The sequence below is a fragment of the Alexandromys fortis genome, unplaced genomic scaffold, assembly GCF_014885135.2.
Source record: "Alexandromys fortis isolate MF-2015 unplaced genomic scaffold, M_Fortis_MF-2015_v1.1 scaffold_192, whole genome shotgun sequence".
Lineage (NCBI taxonomy): Eukaryota > Metazoa > Chordata > Mammalia > Rodentia > Cricetidae > Alexandromys > Alexandromys fortis.
In genome coordinates, this window is record NW_026068071.1 from 2,533,150 (window position 1) to 2,554,482 (window position 21,333).

General features: G+C 38.0%; 1 protein-coding gene across 8 annotated transcripts in view; it reads left to right on the plus strand.

The window, feature by feature from the left end:
- The window catches only part of Mid1 (midline 1), a 341,636-nt gene that overhangs the window by 301,393 nt on the left and 18,910 nt on the right, over window positions 1-21,333 (plus strand). For all 8 annotated transcript variants that reach the window (XR_007588531.1, XR_007588532.1, XM_050121020.1 and 5 more), the window contains exons 5-7: window positions 1,304-1,452; window positions 7,458-7,585; window positions 12,899-13,042. Coding sequence is in view for 6 of the 8 variants with exons in the window: in XM_050121020.1 (XP_049976977.1) it covers window positions 1,304-1,452; window positions 7,458-7,585; window positions 12,899-13,042 (421 nt within the window). In the remaining 2 variants the exon portion in view is untranslated. The remainder of the gene's footprint in view (window positions 1-1,303; window positions 1,453-7,457; window positions 7,586-12,898; window positions 13,043-21,333) is intronic.

The window sequence follows — 21,333 nt, forward strand, 5'->3', positions numbered from 1 at the left end:
CTGCCAAGATTGGACATTTCATTCTGACTCATTATTTTCATGGATTCTTCTTAACCTTGCCTGAAATCTTGGACCTGCCACCTCTCAGTTCAGCTTTATTTCCTTTGTTTGCTAGAGTACAGACTTGGAAGCAGACAATCCCTAGAGGCCTACAGATCTGACATATCCTTCCTTCCTTTGCTTCAAAATTCAAGTTGTCCTGGGATGATAATGATGGCTTGGAGAAAGCAGAAATTTCTTGGAGTTAGCAGGAATTCTGGAGGGAGCCTGAGCCTGCCTTGTCTGTAAGACAGATTAGCCAGGAGTCCTCCCTACCTTTTCACCCAAGGTTATTTTCCACTCCAGAATTAGAAAGCCAGCCAAAAGCTGCCCCTTGCATAGATATGGGCAGTAGGCATGAGGTGATTTCAATTACTGGTCTAAATTTAACTTGCCTTCTGGCCCGAGGGCTCCAGCTCACAGCACATTTCAAACACCAGAGCCATGGTCAAATGGACTTATCTCGGCCTGCCTGAGAGGTTACGGTCAATTACATTTGAGGGTCGTTTTTAGGCAAGACAGAATCAGGAACTGGAATGGAGGTTGTGAAACAAGTGTGTGTTTTATCCCAAATGGGAAATGGTTATCAAAATAGTTATTACTTATCAAGTGAGCACAAAGTGCCTGGAAATGACGTTTATGGTGAGAGGAAATGGTCCAGCTGTGCTTTTTTTGGCTTTCTCTCATCAGTTCAATAGGAAAAATATTAATCAATGGGAAAAATGTTCCCTTTCTGTTAATTTAATCCACCAGTTTTAGAAGTGTGGAAAGTAGGACTACTTAAATACTTTTATGTCACAACTTTATTACATGGATTATAAAACTTTTTTAGAAAATGATCTCTCTCTTTTTTTTTTTTTTTTTTTTTTTTTGCTTAAGCCTCAAATTTACACTTGCAGAAATGCTTTTGCTTCCTAATGGCACAGCTGAAAATCTAAGCTGGAGAAAGTTCCAGGGCTCCCTAAGGTCCCGGAGTAATTACGTAGAATAGTAGAGGGAATAGACCCAGTGACCCTTTGTCATTTGCCACTGGACACCGCCTTCTTTCCCATCAACAGGGAAGTGATTAGCAATTCCTCGTAAAACAAATTTCCAATGCTTCTCCTTGGAGACAGAGTTTACGTTCCCTAATTGAGTCTTCCCGATTTCTACCTTTCTCTGCTTAGAGGTAAGGAACAGAACGTGTAGTTCAGAAGGTTCTGTGCACCCTCTTCACAAGTGAGCCTTGGGTGTAACCACGCCTGCCATCTTTCTTTTGTTCTAGGTGATGAGGCTCCGCAAACTAGCTCAGCAGATTGCAAACTGTAAACAATGCATTGAAAGGTCGGCATCACTCATATCCCAAGCGGAACACTCTCTGAAAGAGAATGACCATGCCCGGTTTCTACAGACAGCAAAAAATATCACTGAGAGGTGAGTGCAGGGACAGCTGACGATGGTGTCTGGGTGTGACTGGTTGGCCTTGCCCTCAACTGACTTTTTTTTTTTATCTCATTTTCAAAGTTGAATACCAGAGAGAATAAAGCCTGAGGCTGTTTTGCTTCAGCTAAAGACACTTACTTCCCTTTGACTAACAAACCCTAGAGTTCAAGGTCTTCACTGCTGCAGTTGGAAGAAAATCAGCCAGTCTGTGTGTGGAGAGCAGGGTACAGAAACGGCATTCGTTGTGATTCTCAAACTTGGAATGGAAATGCAGGCAAAAACATAAAAGGGCAGCTTATCTTCCAGTCCTTTTGTCTAAAGAAAACAACTGCACAGGTGCTGTTCTCTGTTTGCCTTAGGTTTTTTTACTTTACTTGGCTGAGAAGGTTGACGTCACCTGAAAAGGCCAGGACTGATTCACATGGGAGAGAAAGGACAGCCAACCGCCCACTGCCTTCTTTTCAAATAGCCTCTATTCCTAGGGAGAAACCCCAGAAATGATGTTGCTTGTGTAGTCAGCTCATTAGTAAGATGAGCGAAGATGAGTCTTCTCTTGGTATATTAATTTATTCAGCATAGAAATTACTCATTTCTCTTAGAATAGATTCATGTCATAAATCCAGTGGGTTCAAAGAGAAACACTCGGCTGGCCTGAATAAACGGCATCTCTAGACAACACCAAACACCTTGATTCTCCATTGATTCTAATTTTCAACTGCCCTTTATACCAAACTCTATCAGAATTGTATTACTGAAAGACCCCAGAGAACTCATTCCTACTGGCCTCTATCCTAGAGCAGAGACTGCCACACTGTTCTGAGAAGTAAACTATTTTCAGCTTTGCAGGCTTTAAAGGATCTAGCACAGCTACTTACTGCTGCCCGGGTAACTACACATTAGCCAGAGGGAACAAGTGGGTGTGGCTGTGTGCCAAGGAAACCATTCACAAAATAATCTGCAGGTGTTACCTGACCAACGGGTGGTGTTAACTGGGAAACACGCTCACCATCTTAAGGCTTAAATTTCTTCAAAGGAGTAGAAAGAAAACTAACACTTACAGGTGCTTGCTTGGGTCAAACTCCATTTTCCCCATTCTCGAAGAGTATACAGTATTTTCATAACCCTGGTCTCCTACTGGTCTGCCAGCTTCACTGTTTTCTTCTTATATTTGAGGAAAAAAATCCTTTTGCCGCTAATTAGCTCCTTATCTCCCATAAAAGACACGAATAATGGGCTGCCCTTAAGACACTCTCCTCCCTTTTGCAAGAAAGTCAGGTTTCTTTACTTGTGGCTCCCTAGATTTCAAGTCCAATTTCTTATTCTATATCCTCCTTTAAAAAAAAGAAAAACTTAAACACCGCTGCTTTCCAATGTACTCAATACCCTCTACAGATGGTTTACACCCAGGTAAGTGATCCCCGCTGGCGTCTGAGAGTCCATTTCTCTGTTTTTGAATTAGGGCATATCCAGATGAAACAACAACTATAAATGGCATTCCATGGCAATCCTTGCAAATTCAACTGAATGAGTCCGAATAAATTTGCATCTAACTGGCAGAGAAAGTGACCAGTTACAATTAGAGCAGGTGGGGACCTGTATTTGAAGGACAGCACATGCCCCTCGTGCATACACATGCACACTGCCCCTCTTTGATCCTTGTCCCATTATTTTATCTTGTACCATCATCAGAAAAGGAAGGGTGACTTCCTTTTCTGATTCCCTAAAGAACATGCTCTTGCCAAGTAGAAATACAGAAAACCTGTAAACATTCATTGGCAGACATTTGTGCCTCGGTTTCCACTGTCTCATCTCTTATTTGGAGATGAGTGGTATCAATCACCTAGATGTTCTGAAGGAATTTTTACCTATGTCAGTTTTACTTCTGAAACCACCATTCAGGAGCAATTTTTTTACTTGGGAAATGTTCTCATGGTAGCCATGCACATAATGATAACAATGCTGAAAATTCTTTAGAGTAACATAACAGACACTCGGGAAGTGCTAGCTGAATGGATATCTTAATCCTTGGGTGTTTCAGTTGACCTCTCTTTTTACCTTTTCCATTGTACTGGCTACCTGCTTCTATTCTGCAAGCTCTCACTTCAAATTCCTACAGTATGATTTCTGGGGTCTCACTTCCAGTCCATCTGCTTTGGGTCTTGACACTTCAATATTTTACATCACTTTTATTCAAAATGTAGAACCTACAACATACTTTCAATCATGTAGGCATTCCTAAAGTGAGAATGTGTCAATAAAACCATTCACAGAACAACCTGGTGTGTTCTATAAACTGAATCAAAATTGTATGAACATTTTTTTCAAATAAGAGACATTTAGATAAATCCACAGTGCAACAAGAGTCCCAAGCCTTACGTTGTGGGAGATATATCTCCTTTGGAATCAACTGCTTGGCTCTGTCCTAGTTACTTAGTTATTATGGATAGAATCAGGGCTTCTCAGTAACATTTCTGAGTCCAGTTTTGCATATATGCTTCAAATATGCAGGAATCTAGCCATCTTGTTTTCACATTGGTAGCCTCAGTGTACTGAAAACTGTCTGACATGGGTGAATTACTTAATCTATACACAGTGTATTTATTTGTAGTTATTCCTACAAAATAGAGTTGTTGTAAGCATAAAATAAATACAGAAATAAAAACAGCCCAGCTCTTGCCACAAGGTTAATAGGCAACAAAATCCCTACTTTCCTGTTCCCTGCACAGCTCCATATATGATGTAAAGCACATTGTTTTCAAGCGGCCATTGATGTGATTACATAGTGTCCTTTTGGGGGATATGTTAATTGAGCAGAAGCAGTCACTAAATCCAGGCATAAGAAACTTCATGCACTCTTTTCAAGGAATCTAAAATTACTTTTAGCAACAAGAGGATGCTAAGAAAGTTCCTTCAGAATGGAATGTTCAGATCACCTAGAAGTTTCTCTACTGTGAGGTGATTCCTTTATTTTTTACCAGCACAGATGGCTCAAGGATCTGCCAGGCTTTTCTGAAAACAGAAAGAGAAGAATTCCAGTTGGCAACTCTGGAGATGTTACTTGGGTCTAAGAGTCAGAGCATATCCAATATGTGGGTTTTGAAATGATATCTGGAGGGTGTTGATAAGTTAATAGATGTTATAACAACACTACATTTCCAAGGCCAAATATTTTTGGGAAATCTGGAGCTGACCAAAAAGTTGAACACATTTTGTTTCTGTGGTACCTTGCTGTTTTTGACCACGGTGGTGTGTGGTGTTTGGCAAAGGCCGAAAAAGTGTTTTCCTCTGGACATATCCACCTTCTGGAATACTGGCCCTGAGTGATTAACAACTGAGTGTTCTGTAGATTAGAGATACCAAGGCACAGAAAGACATGTAGGAGTAATGAATTATGGACAGTCCCTCTATACACACACACACACACAGGGGCACACATATACACAGAGTGAGGGGTGATTATAAATTAAAAAAATAAGAAAAAGCCTAGAACTTACAATCCCCAATGGATGTTGACATCATAAAAAAAAAAAAAAAAAAAAAAAAACAGAAGATGGACAACAAGGATTTGGGGGGAAAACATGCCCTAAAATGTTGAGTTTGGCAGATTTCCCTTTACCTTTCACTCCAGTTGAGGATTTGAAATTGTAGCCAAAGATAAGTATCTCTCCTTCCACCAAGGAAAGAAAACTGCAATAATCTCTGAAAATTTCTTCTGTCAGTCTTTGCCTCCCAGGCTAGGCACTATCTTCCTTCTGCTTCCCACTCAAAGTTCCCATGTCAAAATGGTAGGAGCATTTACGATGTCATTTGAAAAAAGACACATTTTATTTTATTCTTTGTTGACCCCTGAAACCATGCAAATTTTGGGAACACAATCTGTATTGGATGTGTCTGGACAATGAGGCTTCTGCCTCCAAGAAGGGAACTAATAAAGCCAGATTATCTGTCTTCAGAGCAGTCTCAACAATTGACACAAGATCTGGATTGCAAGAAAGTCTAAGGGAGAGGCTATTGTAAATTTGGTACTTGCTTTCTATTAACTTGGCCCAGTCCTCCCAGTTTGGGATTATGAGACAGAACTCATTGAGGGTTTTTTTTTTATTTTATTTTGAAATATTTTTACGGCATGCAAATGGTACTAGGTCATTCCTTTGAAGTTTTCTGCATTGATGCAAATATTTTGGACTCTTCAGTACATGGCACACTTTAAGGGCTTCATAAATATTTGGTGAATATTGGTTAAAGGTACAGTTTAATTAGCTGTATCCACCCAGCTACGTTAGCTGTTGTAAGTAGCAATAGTTAATTCAAGTCCCTTGAATGTCATATTTAGTCAACAATTTGAAACAAAGCTCTTATTCAGTCTTTGTGAACTAATCAGGTGACATTACATTGTCTACAATACTTTTTACACTTGAATATTTCATTTATCCAGTTTACATTGTCTTAGACTTTCATCCTATTAGTAATCTGATTAAGACATTGCAGTTTAAACAATTTCCTGTGTTCCCTAGATAACATTGAACTTTTGCCAGAGCTACAGCTAGAGAAACTGTATTAGGCTCATTTTACATGTGTATTCTCTTTTCTTTTCATGAAATTCACATAAAGTCAAATTAACTGGTTAAAGAGTACAACTCAATAGCTATGCCTATTCTGAATATTTTATAGGAATAGACCATATGATTCTTTACATTTTTGTCCCTTTTTTTAAATACAAAGTTTGCATGGTTCATCCATATTTTAGCATGTGTAATCCTTCATTTTTTTTGTGGCTGTATACTATTTCCATTGGATGCACAGACCCCTGGGTGTGACTTTTATGGCCAAGATAGGGTCTTTGTAAAAACCCAAAGCTTCAAGAGTTACTACAATCCACAAGAGTGCATAGTGATTAGGATAACTTGCTGGAATCTAAATTTTCTCATGAAATGAAAGAGTACACACCGAAGTCCTCCTGATTGTTACCACCTAGCTTGGAGATCTTGTGCAAATGACCATCAATGCTCTTTACAAGAAAACAAGTAACTAGATTTATAGCTAAGTCATTTCAACATTGTTTTTTTTTTTTTTTGCAAAAATAAAAACATAGTCTCCTAATGTTTATGGAACTCAACAAAAAACTTGAAGCACATCAAGATTAAAGCCTAGCATTGTTTTCATGCTCAGAAGGAGAATTCTTCACGCCATGGTTTTCTTGGTTTTAAGATAATTACTTGCATTTTGAAATCCACTAGAATGCTCTGCTGTTTGTAACTGAACTTTCCAAATCAGTTCAAAAGCCCATAGGAAATAGATACATATACCTTGCTTTATAGTTTATGTATGGGAGCTCTCACCAGAAAACATGAGTGTTGAGAAGAAATTGTGTGCCTACTGGGGAAATTTGTGAGAAAACTTATGAATATTTTCCATGGCATCTGCTGGGAATATGGTGCAAAAAAATAAATGAATAGAAGAAGAAGAAAAGAGAGCCAGACAAAACCCCCTTTTAATGTTTATTTTAGAGAGAGGCTAGTAATTGATTAAACTAATCCAATATCTGGAAACATTCTTTTTTAATCTTCACTTTGCCTTTTATGCAGTTTGAAATTTAGGAGACTTCCCTTTGAAGTGGAGCAGGGGCGAGTCTGAAAGGAACAAACAGTTTCCCAGACAGATGTGTGAAGAAATGCCTGGAGCTATGTGCTTCTTGCTGGGCTTAGATGTGACTGGGCCAGGCTGTTAAATACACAGCAACATGAAATATGAATATTCTTTTGCTTCCATGGGGAAATTTTCCAATAGTATAAAGGAAGGGGGGTACTGTATTATTTCTCTCACTTCCTTGGCTTTTTCTGTAAGTTTGCTTTGAATAAGTGTACTAAGCCGTTCAGAGATGGTATTTTTTTAAAGGCCTGATATGTCTTTTCTTTTTATTTTTTTTCTCATGTCTTCACCGTGATGATAAAAGCCACCTCGACATTCCTTAAAACAGTGTTTTGTTTAAATTACAGAGTCTCCATGGCAACTGCATCATCCCAGGTCCTAATTCCTGAAATCAACCTCAATGACACATTTGACACTTTTGCCTTAGATTTTTCTCGGGAGAAGAAACTGCTAGAATGTCTGGATTACCTTACAGGTATTGTCTTACTGTCTTTTTTGTTCTGTCTAATGTACATTCAGTGACACAAGTACTTTGCCACTAGATCAATTATTCTCTAAAAATCAAATGTGAGCTTCAAGCTTTGAAATGCTACCTAATAGTCCTATAAATGATTCATGTACACTTTATGCTGTTTTAACCCATATAACACAGACTAAGTACAAATTGGGGGCAAGAAAATAAAGAGAATCCTGATTGCTCAATGTGTCCCTACCACCATTTTTCTGACTCTCAACATGGAGATGGCCAAAGGAATAGCGCTGCATGCCATCAAAAATATGTAAATATTCCATGGGGCATCTGACTCTCATAGTAGGACATTGATTATGGAGAAACAAAGCAACTTAACTATCTGGCCATATATTCCTCTCAAGTTCTTTGTCGCTGAGATCTTATCTTAGTTGTCACGGTATCAAATTTTGGAAAAACATTGTAATCCTCATTTTAGAAATGGTAAATCTTAGTTATGTTGAAGCTCAGCTAGAAAAGGAGTGTGAACAATTAGAACCTGGCTTAGTTCTGTAGGAACTGTGCAGATCCATGCACTTTCTAGTAAAAAACTGGATTTCATGTTGCTCTGGCAAATGTCACATAAATCATATCGCATTTCCAGATGTCACTCTTCGACCCTATGCTTGCTTTCTACTTGGCTTTCCTCTCCCTTCCTCTTCTCCTTCCCTTCTTCCTTCTCTCTGTCCTTTTCTCTCTCCCTCCCTTTCTCTTCATTCCTTCATTCCATTCTTTCTGGCTTAGAAAACAATGAGGGAAAGAAACAGGAAGAAAAGAAAAATTGTGGCTACTCATATTCCTAGCAGTAAATCTTAATCTTTCCTTTGCTGTTAGCCTTTGCAGCAGGAACTGGGCTCATTGGTTGGTAGAAAGAATGAGGACCATTTAGACAAAGTTATTTATGTTAGTCAAAACCACCAGGACCTGTGACTTCAGGAAAGCACTGTGTATACAGTGAAGCCAGATGTGCCCTGTACTTAGGACATAGAGCCTTCCAGAAACCACATCCCTAACTGAGCATGGTGTCAGTTTCTCAACTCCTAACCAGTATGTGTATGTTTGTGGGAGAGTGGTTGGGAGGGTGGAGTTGAAGAGAGGGAACATTGTGTAGCATTTGTTTGTATAGTGTGTGGCTAGAAAGCAAGGAGTTACCTAGTCCTCAATTTTTTTTTCCTGTGAGACCCCCAGCTGTCCCCTTTTTGCCTTTATTCTGCATGTGCCAGAAGAGTGAGGGATCCCACAAAATATCTCCTTATCTTGTACAATTCTCTCTTTCAAATGTATGGTAGAAGAAAGAATTTGACTCACAATGCATTTACACTAAGGAACCAAACTAGGTTTCAAATACTTATGGATAAGAGGTCTCCTTTCTTCAGCTTTTGATTTTGAGATTTGTCTAAACTACTACCATCTAGTAGAACTTTCTGTAGTGATAGGATTGTTCTATATCCACAACAGCCAGCATATTAGTTATTAAAACCTTTAAATGTGTGTAGTGAGATGTCATTTTTGTAAAAAATTGAGCTGAATATAATTAGAAGTTAAACAGCTCCATGGTGCTCATAGCTACTGTATCACTATCCACATTTTTTTTTTCTGCCCTGACATCTTCATGTATTGTCTTTTCACAACATGAATACTCTATAAGTATCATGCTGGAGTTTTATTCAAAAATACAGGAGAAAAGAGGGAATAATGTTGAAAAAACTTGGCCTGCAAAGTATGGCCTTGTTTAATCATAAAACCAAAACTCTTGCTCGAAAGACCTACCTAGCAAATTTTCACTTAAGTCTCTTAGACCCAATGTCACAGGCTCATTTCCAAGACCAGAGGAAACTAGAAAATTAAATATTTGCTCAGAAACATGGTCTTGCTGTACCAAGTAATTTTGATGTACTTGTCTTGTCAATAAGAATGTGTCTTCATTTCCCAACAATTAATAGTATGTTCAAAAGAGATCGCCATTTACGTTTTTCTGTAGGAGCATGAACTCATTGACTAAAATGGAACATGCATGCCATATGTCATATGTCATCACAATGGCTGCTTATGCCAAACTAAAGGCCATATCAGGTACCTGCAAATTTGCCTTTTGAGTCATCAACCCCAAAAATCAGACCATTTCTGGACATAACATCAATCCTGGCCATAACATACAATGCTTGGCTGATACTTCCAAGTCCAAATAGCTTATCTGATATTTATAAGCAGGAAACGAAGTGTTTGTGGCATGTTAGTTCGCCATTCCTTGTGTAGTGTTTGTGATGAAGGCAAGAAAATAACAGTTCTGGTACTGATTGTGTGGGTATTGAAATTGGCGCATGCTGCAGTTTTCATTTACAGAAAATTAGGAATTGACTTTGCAGGACAAACCTATTGGGTTTACAATCAAAACAGGGTTAGCCTGCCTGGCTGTGCAAACAAGATCTTTTTCCCCTATGACTTGCCTCTAAGTGGTATGTCAAGTTAATAACCCATAGAGGTGACATTTCCTTCCTGATTGCAGCTACTGCCATGTGTCTCATAGCCACTTGCATATTCTGAACTTATATTTTCTATTTAATCACATATTGCCATGAAGACAGCAAAATCTCTTTTCTTTCCACAATAGTTGATGGAGAAAGAATTCAATGAACTATTTAAATTATGAAAGATTAAGTTGTTTTTCACTGATTCATACAGGGATGAAATACTATGGAAACAATGACCACACAGACAAAAACAAGCATGCTTTATGACACAGCTGGACCTGCATGGAATGCATCTCCTGATCGGTGTCACTATTTCATGCATATCCAAGTCTCACCACGCAAAACTAAATCTCACATGTGGGCTCTTCAGAAGACAGATGTTCAGACACACATTTCCAGAAAAAACAAAAATGTTTGAAGGGTTATAATGAATGCTTATCTATTTCTTTCCTATTTACTTGTTTCTCATTTGTGGATATAATATTAAGATGGGAATCTACTATATAACCCAGGCTATGCTCACCCTCACATCCTCCCTGTCCGTGCCTTCCAAGTATTGAGATTATAAATGTAAACCTTCAGACCCAGCTGAGCCCTTTTTGGCTTTATGGAGAGTCTTTGTGAAATTCAATAACTAACAGGCAGAGCTTCTCATGACTTGTCCTAAATATCTTTTCAGGTGGCAAAGTGAAGACAAAGCGGAATTTTTAATTCACCATTCACATAAACGTCCTCCGCCCCACCCCCCGTTTCTTTACAATTCACCAGTTCTAATCAGAAAATAATCTAGAAAGATCTCCTGAGTAAATTGGGAGCATGGGGACTTTGGGGGAGGGTTGAAGAGGGAGGGGAGAGGCAGGGAGGGGAGCAGAAAAAAATGTAGCGCTCAATAAAAAATCAATAAAAAAAAGAAACCTGAAAAAAAAAAAAGACCTATGCAATGGTGTAAGTAAAAGTTGTTCTAAATCCATAGAATGCAAACACACCTCTCACTTTGAAGTTCAGCTCCAGTACACAGAAGAGTGTAAAGAAAAGCTGTGATTCAGTTCTCTAAACCGCAGACTGGTAAACTTCAATGCAAAATGGCCAGATGTCTTAGGCTTTGTAACTACTCAGCTTTGCTCCTGTGCGGAAACAGCCATAGACAGATAAAAGTGAATGAATCAAGGCTGGATTCCAATAAAACTTTGTTTACAAAATTAACTGATGTGGGCTGGAAAGGTGGCTCAGTGGTTAAGAACAACTCACAGCTCTTCCACAGAACCAAAGTTTGATTTCTAGCACCCATATAGTTTTTCAATATTGTCTGTAACTCCCATACTAGGGAATCTTATTCCCTCTTTTGGTTTTCATAAGGACTACACAAACATGATGCATGGACATACATGCAGGCAAAATATATACATATATAAAATAAAATAATAAAAATATAATTATAGTTTGCTGAGCTCTCCTTTAAAATATTATTGTCAATACAAAACACTTGTAGCCTTGTATTTTCTTATTTATTCTACTTATTAAATGACTTATTGAAATTAATTCAGTGTAAGTCGTTTAGAAATCATTGTTGTTTTAATATGATTTAAATTTCTCAGGTGTTGATTATGTTAAAACAAATAAAACAAAGGGCTTCTGTGGTGATAAAGGTAACCAAATGCAAGCATTCGTGATTTTCTTAGTATATGAAAATGCATTTGTAAGAGGACTGTTTGTTAATTGTGATATTTTTAATTAAATATACCACCTGCAAAATGAAAAGTGAAAAGGATAAAATAGGAGTGCACCAATAATTTTAGCAAGATATCAAATAGCTAAAAAAAATTCAGTTGTTTAGTTGATTTGCTATGGGATAACAAATAATGATATTTTTCAAAGATCTGCTATCATGTACATAAGTGGGTTTCAGGCCAAATCTGTCCCTGTGCCTATGTTGTAAATTCAGTTTTACTAGAGTATGGCCATATTCATTTATGTACATTATCTACGTATGCTCTCATGACACAATGGCAGGATTAAGTAGTTGCAATAACAACAGTCTGGCCTAAAATATCGAAAATTTCTACCATCTAGTCATTTATGGCAAAACTTTTCACCACTCCTCAAAGTGAATGGGATTATGAAAATTTGTCTTGGTTACTTTTTCTCTAATGTGTTTCTCTTTACATACAAGAATCTATTGTTTGCTTAGTCTCCTAAATATACTCTAATGATAAATTGAGATAAAGTCTTATTTGCTGGCAGACTCTAGCCACACTGCTTACAAACAACAGACAAACAAATTCCAGAAGTATACAACTAAATGTTGTCTGAGGTTTTCTGTCCTGCCCAGTTCCTGCAGTTGTTATGTCCCAAAACAAAATCACAGAGGTCTATATCAGTGATAAACTGATTGGCCCATTAGCTCAGGCTTCTTATTAACTCTTATAACTTATATTAATCCATTGTTCTTATCTATGTTATCCACATGGCTGGGTACCTTTTTGAGCAGGGTAATCACATCTTCCTTCTTCTGTGGTTGGGACAGGACTGGGGAGGTGTGGGCTTCATCCTTCCCAAAATTCTCCTGTTCTCCTTGTCCCGGCTCTGCTTCCTGCCTGGCTACTGGCCAATCCATGTTTATTTAAAATTTAATTGACAGAATACAGAATTGTCCTGCACCAACTAAACACTTTGGAACTGAAATCCACATCTCTAGTATCACAGTCCTGATAGGCCAATTTAGGAATACTTGCTTTTACAGCTAAGTATCTCCAGAATGTATTCCAATGTTGTCTGCTGCTCCACTGATATGCATTCTTGATGCCCACAGCTCCCAACCCTCCCACGATTAGAGAAGAGCTCTGCACAGCTTCCTATGACACGATCACCGTTCACTGGACTTCAGATGATGAGTTCAGTGTGGTCTCCTATGAACTCCAGTACACCATTTTCACTGGTCAAGCCAATGTTGTTAGTGAGTATCACATGGCTGATTTACTTCTCAGTTTGATGACTGTTTTCAGGTAAACTGGGTAAAGGAATGTAAACACTAAAGGTAGATAAAGAAGGAAAAATTATGATATTTATCGGTTTCTTTTTCCTGCTCAAGGAAGGGGAAATGTTCACTTATATTGAAGTAGTGAAAACAGCTGGTCAAACATCAATGGAAAATTACATGGCTGAAGTACCTGAATACGTTGGTTGATGAAAAAAGCTGGTAACAACATATACAGAATAAATCCATTTATCAATTCATAACTTAAAGATCAAAATAATTTTGCTTAAAGGTGCATTATTAGAGGCTACAAATACAAATATTAATCAAGATGTTGCTTATATCTTGAATGGGATATAGAAAGTGTCACTGGGAAGAAATAGATGATGAAACTAGGAATACAGATGTCAGTAAAAATATTTGTCTTACAAACATGAGGAACAGAGTTTTGATCTGTAGTACGCATGTAAAAGAGCCAGGCATGGTGACATTTATCTGTAATTCAAGTATTGGGGAAGGATGAAGACAAGAAAATCAAGAGTTCAGTGGCCAACCAGTATAACCTAATCTGCCAGCCACAGATTCAATGAGGACCCTGGGTCAAAAAACAAAGTGAAGTTGGATAAATGAAGACACACAGTGTTGACCATGGAGTCCACATACACTTGCAGCTATGTGTACACACGTCCATACCCACACACAAAATATATTACATTATATATATTATATTGTATATATGTATGTATATGTGATGGTTTATAGGATGAATACCAATTTCTGGGTGGTAGTTAACATGCTTTAGTGATTTTATCATGCATTTAGTTTTATAAACTTTTGTACGTAATTGTTTCAGTTTTCAAAAAAGGGGGAAAAAGAATTTAGTAAAATGAACAGTTAAAGAATGCCAAGTACCTGGTCCTATTCAGAGGTTGTTTAGGCCTGACACTTCAAATCTTAGTAAGTAGCACCTGCGAGGAAGAACTCGGTTTATCTGAAATGCAGGGGCCCTCCTCTGTCACTGTTGTTTGTTTGATATTTGACATTGTGAATGTTATGACCAACTCAAACAGCAATAGTTGCCCATAATGTTTAGAACAGAGTTATGTAAGTTGAACTGAACAAATGGCAAAAGGCTAGAAGCAATCACTTTCCAGGAGAACAAATTTGAAATTTAGTTTCTTAGCTTCCATTTCTGTGATGAAGCACCATGACTAGAAGCAACTTGTGGAGGAAAGGGTTTATTTCATCTCACAGATTAAACTTTTCCATTCAAGAAAGTCTTTGCAGGAAGTCAAGGCAGCAACTGATGCAGAGGCCATGGAGCAACACTTTTACAGGCTTGCTCTTCATTCGCTCTTCCCGCCTTGTTTAGCATACTTTTTTTTTTTTTTGGTTTTTCGAGACAGAATTTCTCTGTGTAGTTTTAGTGCCTGTCGCTCCTTGTGGTCTTGAACTCACAGAGATTCACCTGCCTCTGCCTCCCGAGTGCTGGGATTAAAGGCGTGCACCATCACCACCCGGCAAACATGCTTTCTTATAGCACTCAGGACCACCAGCCCAAAGGTGGCACTGTGAACAGTGAACTTGGCCCTCCTATTGCAGTAAATAATCAAGAAAATTCCCACAGACTTTCCCATGGGCCTACCTATTGAGTTATTTTCTCAAGTAAAGTTCCTTCTGAAATGACTCCAGTTTGTGTCAAATTGATGTAAAACTAGCCAGCATGGTAGTAAAAATAGAGAACACATCAAAGTAGAATACAATAGCAATCACTTTTCCACAGAGATGTTTTGAATACATCCATATCAGCTTAATGTGTTTTTTTATAAGAAACCCCTTCTCTCTCAGCTTTTCCTTCATAGTACATATACTTCCGAAGTACATGGTGCTTTAAATAGAAGTGTGATTGAAGATTAATTATAAGAGTTATACAGAAAGACGTTTAGCTTCACAGTGACAAAAGTGCAAATGATCCATCTGCATTAACACCAATGTAGACACTTTTCTCAGATCTCTCTCTCTCTTCCTCTTTCTCTCTCTATTCTCTTCCTTCCTTCCTTCCTTCCTTTCTCCCTCCCACCCTCCCCCCTCTCTCCCTCCCTCCATTCCTTCCTTTCTTTCTTCTTTACTTCCCTCTTTATGCCTTCCCCTAATTTGTTTGCCTTTGGAAACACTCATAAAATTCTTGCGATTTTCTAGGCATGTGTAATTTATGAGTAGAAGACTGATTCGTGAATGTTATGTCAAGGACAGTTTTGGCAACTGATTTTGTAGGTAGTGACAAGAGAGGAGTCAAAAGTGGACGTGACAATAAGGCCTTGGGGAGGAAGTTACAGTTAAACTTACTCATGAAATGTTGTGGCCACATGGCTGTGATAGAAGGATATTTGCAGGTAGCTGTGTTTATCCGCAGATGGCTAGATCATAAGTAAAACCAACAGAGAGTAAAGTAGTGGAACATACTGAAAGAATGTACTTGATGCCTGGCTGGAAATTTCCATGAGGATGGGAAAGTGGGGGAAAAGCAGAGTGAGAAGCATAGCCATGGAGCTGGCTTCAAACAGCATATGTTCTTGACCTTCACTCACACCCAGAGACTAGTGCTAGGCCACAGAAAGCTGTTCAGGTCACCCCACACTTGAATTTTATGTTGGAGAGTCCTGTTCAGGTGAGCAATCCGAAGATGATTTGTGCCAGCACTGAAGAGGGGACAGAATGAGCTAGGAGCAAAGAGAACAGTAGGCCTTTCGTGGCAACTCGCTAAAGAGTAGGGTTAACCAAGATCTCTAAATGACACTCAGCTGAAAAGGCTCCTCGGCCTGGAGCTGATTTAGTCCAGAAACATCATCACTGTCTTTTTCTTGCTCGGAATGCCTTTTGAGACAAGTCTAAGTAGCATTCCTCCTAAGACTGTGAATTCTTCTGAAGTCATTCTTCCCCAGTTGAATAGGTCTTGCTGCATGGCACTAATAAATGTCAATGTTCTACCTTCCTGTGCATTGTATGCCATATGTGGATATTTAATTTTTTAAGTAAATGTAATAAGAGACCATTCTATTTTGGCACAAATAGTTGCCGCATTTCTTCCTGAAGCAGTATGGTGTCTTGTTTCAAAGCTGTGCCCCGACTTATCTGCCACATCTTCTACTGATGAACATTAGCTCTTTTCTAATGTCTGCAAACATTGCCCCCAATGGATATCTTTGCATATTTCCCTTTCATGCATGCAAAATGATATTTCTAGTATAATCTCTTGAGATTTTGTTAAGAAGAGATTATTTGCATTTTAATTTTGATTGACATTGCCAAATTGCCCTTCAGAGAGGTGACAGGTGATGTTTAAAATGCATTTTAGCAGCTGTAGGAGATACATTTCACTGATCTTGGACATATGTACTATAAGCTAAATGTAAGAAATCCAATTCAAAGCAAGGTAAACAAGTATTATCTACAGGATGACATAATAAATCTAAGGTGTAACTTAACTAATAAAGAATCCATAATACATTAACCCATACACTGCTATATTATATAGTATAGAAGGGAAAACACAAAAAAAACAGAAAAATGGCAAATATATTTTTTCTTCACTGTAGGAATTATTTTGTATTATATTGCTGTTATTGTATTATATTTTATTACTAATTATATTATAAATAATTATATTACAAATGCTTATAACAGTTTTTAATGTATCATATTGCTAGTAACTAAGCTAAAGATTGCATCAGACTTAAAGATTGAATGCAAAAGATGGCAAGAACATGTGGATAAGTGAATGTTATATAAGTGAACATTTGATAAGTGAATAATGTAAGTAGAAAAAAATGGAGTTATTTAATTCCAAAAGGGAAGTTCTTGGTCCATGTGAGGAATGTTGTATTTCTTTGAAACAATTTTTGTTTGAGTGAGAAAAATTATTCATTTTATTTTTAGCAGGATTATCTCCATCATAGCTTCTTACATAGCCCCCATGGAAAAGGCTCTCCTTGAATGCTCTTTGTCCATCCGTCCTATCCTTTGATGGAATAGCTTTCATTGAGAACATCTACTGGTAAAATGCTACTAAAAATTGGAAAACATTTTCAAAAACTGCCCAGAACTCCTTGTGCCACTAGGCAATCTTTGATTGTTTCTAGGTCATGGTTCCATCACTTGTTGTAATAAACCATAGTTAATTACTTTCAACTGGATTTAATAAGGGGGAATTAGATAATATCTTTGAACGTTGTTTAATCTCATTAAATTTCTCATAAAAATACACATCCAAATGCAAAGTTGATGTTACTGCTTTTTTCATTGTATTGACAGAATTATGACTGCATATGTTACTAACTTTTTATTAACACATAGATACATATTTAATTTTCAATGTTTACTGAAACTACTTTTCATATGTTCTTTTAAAATCTCAAATTGGGGCTTTTTGCCAGCAAGTTCTTCCTATTATTTACAAAATAATCAGAAGTCACATTTCTTGAGGACATCATGTGAAATAGTGATATGTATGCATTTCAGTCATTTCATGAAAGTTATTAAGAATATATTATTTTTACAAGGAAGAATGAAAAATGGCTCACTTCTGCCCAAACTGTTAGAAGAGAGAAAGGTTGTTAGAAATCCATAGACAGCCTCTGCAAACAATGTTCACACTGCACCATGTTTTGCAGCAAAATGACTGTTTTCATTCAGGGATCTCAAATCCCCAATGTAATTAAAATCATTTAATATGCTACAGTAGGAGAGAAATGCTTTTGACTCATTGTCAATGAAATCTACTGTACAAAGTCAAAAGGCTCAATTGCGCTTCATTATGAGCAATGGTCTTCTAGTTTCATTTGTTGTTTTAATATTTTACCTGAGTCAGTCTATGAATATCAAAACACCCAGACAAGTCTGGGGAAAAAAAAAGTGAAGTTTCAGTTGGGATAATCGTGTGGATGTTTCATAAACAGTGTAGTGTCGAGGTAGCATAGACCCATGTGCAAGAAATGAGATGGTACTGGCTGGAAAAGACCTACACTACCAATATATTTGAGGTGTAATCCATGGCACCCCCACATAAATGTCCCCTCAAAAAATGTCACTATTGTTTTCTTGGCATTTGCGATAAATTCTCAATCATTATTCTGGCAATATTAGTAATAAAAAGGGAAGCAAAAAACTAGTTAATGTTTATGAAGATAGCTTGCTCACTGTAAAACTACACCTATATTCAAAGAAATTTCAAAGAATTTTATTACACTCAAAGAAAAAATTAGTGACTTCGAAATAATCAGGATAGTCAGTTTCACATCTTGGCTTTTTGTGAGGAGGTTTTGATACATTAAATCTTTGTTAAGTTTGTGATTGGAAGCCAAGTTGCAGTTTGAACTAATTTCAAACATCTGCTCTATGACAGTGCTGTAAGCATCTTCCACCACACGACATCAAGCTTCAGGTATCTACAACGACTAGAAAGTTTATTGAAAGCATTTTTACCTTTTCCCTCTTTGACCACAGTAGTCATTTCATCATAACATGTGCACTTAAATATGAACAGTACAAATGCAGTGAAATCGATAGGATACTCATCTGAATCTGCTGAGTGCTGTTATTGTTTTGCATATATGTCTGACTGCTGTTGACAGAGACCTAAGGATATGAGCTGATTATTCTAAGATAGAAAAGATAATTTTGATTTGTTCTTATTTTAATAATATTGATGTCCTCAACAAGTAAATTATAGACCTCTTGGGGATTGGATCGCACAGTTTAAAAGGACCGTACTTTGGTTGGATCAAAATCTAATATTTGGCTGCAGCAGGCTCCAGAAATACAGGGTTTGTTTTAGTTGTTTTCTAAATAAAATAAAATAAAATGTTATAGTGAGAAAGGATCAAAGAGAATATAGAGAAGGGAAAGCCTCCTGTCACCATAGCCTTTAGAGACATTTTCTTCTTTCCCCCCTCTTATATTAAAAATAGTTTTCTTCCTCCTATAATATATCTTGATTACTGTTTCCCTTTCGTCTACTCTCCTCCCAGTTCCTCACTACCGCTCCTCCCATCCAGATTTACTCCCTTTCTGTCTCTCATTAGAAAAGAACAGGCTTCTAAGAGATAACAACCACAGAACAAAAACCATCACACTGAAATTGAACAAGGCAGCCCAAGAGAAAATAAAAGGGTCCTAAGAGCAAAACAAGAATTAGAGACCCACTTCTTCTTATACTCAAGACCCCATAAAAATACTAAATCACTTAAGAAAATGTTTAACATCCTTAGTCATCAGAGAAATGCAAATCAAAACAACTCTGAGATTCCATCTTACACCTGTAAGGATGGCCAAGATCAAAAGCACTGATGACAACTTATGCTGGAGAGGTTGTGGGGAAAAGGGAACACTTCTGCATTGCTGGGGGGAATGCAAGCTGGTACAACCCCTTTGGATGTCAGTGTGGTGATTTCTCAGAAAATTAGGACACAACCTTCCTCAAGAACCAGTAATACCACTTTTGGGTATATATCCAAAGGATGCTCAATCGTGCCACAAGGACATGTACTCAATTATGTTCATAGCAGCATTGTTTGTCATAGCCAGAACCTGGAAACAACCTAAATGCCCCTCAACCGAAGAATGGATAAGGAAAATGTGGTACATTTGCACAATGGAGTACTACACAGCAGAAAAATAATGACATCTTGAATTTTGCAGGAAAATGGATGGAGCTAGAAAACATCATTTTGAGTGAGGTAACCCAGACACAGAAAGACAATTATCACATGTACTCACTCATAAGTGGTTTTTAAACATAAAGCAAAGAAAGAAAACCAGCCTAAAAAGCACACTCCCAGAGAACTTAGACAACAATGAGGACCCTAAGAGAGACATACATAGATCTAATCTACATGGGAAGTAGAAAGTAGAAAAAGACAAGATCTCCTGAGTAATTTGGGAGCAGAGGACCTTGGGGAGGGCTGAAGGGGAAAGGAGAGAAGCAGGGAGGGGAGCAGAGAAAAATGTAGAGCTCAATAAAAATCAATAAAAAAAATACTAAATCAAAGAAGGGTGCAAAGGGTAAAGGGGAAAGAACTTGGAGAAGAGGAGGGAGAAGAAGCAGTGGTAGGGTTATTAGAAAAACTGAAAAAAAAAAATACTAGGCTGAAAGCTAGAGGACCTGGTGCAAATCCATGTCAGTCAGTCCTGTGCTTGTTGCTTCAGTCTCTGTGAGTTCATATGAGATTTGTCCATGCTGATTTAGAGGACCTTGTTCTCCTGGTGTCCTCCATCCTCTCTGGTTCTTACATTCCTTTTGCCTCCTCTTCCCTGAGGTTCCCTGAGCTATCCCTGAGGGGAGGAATTTGATGGAGACACCCCATTTAGCTATGTGTTCCAAGGTCTCTCTCTTCGCATAGTATCTGGTTGTGTCTTTGTATTTGTTCTCATCTGCTACAGAAGGAAGTTTCTAATGATGGCTGAATAAGGCACTGACCTGTGGTCTCTGGGCTACCTGCTCTCTGGTTTCTTGGTGACCCGACCAGAATCGGGTATGGGTTCTATCTTGTGGAGTGGAGTGGACCTTACATCAAATCAGACATTGGCTGGCTAGTCCCACAAGCTTTGTGCCACTATTGCACTAGCACATTTTGCAGAAAAAAAAAATAGCATTGTAGATCAAAGGCTTTGTGGCTGTATTGGTGTTTACATTTCTCTTTTGGTAGCCTGCAGAGTACTTTCCCATACCAAAGACACCATAATATGATGGTGAAGGTTCTATGTGGGCAGCAGCTCACCCTCTCCATGTTCAATGAGTTGCATAGATGTGGTCTTTTGCAATGGGACCTCCTGTCCATTTGATGAGAGCAACATATTCTTTTAGCAACTACCTAGGTTGTTTGGGGATTTCCATGGGATCCCTTTGGCCCACAACTCAATAGGATATAACCCAGTCCCAGTACTGGAAGCTTTGTTTCGTGGTAAGAGATGGCCAATTGGGACTTGAGAGGTTTTCTTCTTACCCAAGGGAGACTTGGGAAGAAAACACAAGGTGCAGACTTACAGACAAATTGAGGAAATGCTGTCCTGAATTATTCTCCTCAGTACTTAATGCTGTTTCACACACTCAAATTCCTCTATGAGTATGAAGTTGTCTTCTTGCTTTATGCTTACTTTTTCCAAGTCTCAAGGTCCTGTGATTTAAAAGTTTTCACAGGTAGAAATTATAAGAAGTGACAGAAAACTCATGAGGCCAAATGACTCTTGGGAGTACCCGAAAAAAAAAGTATTCA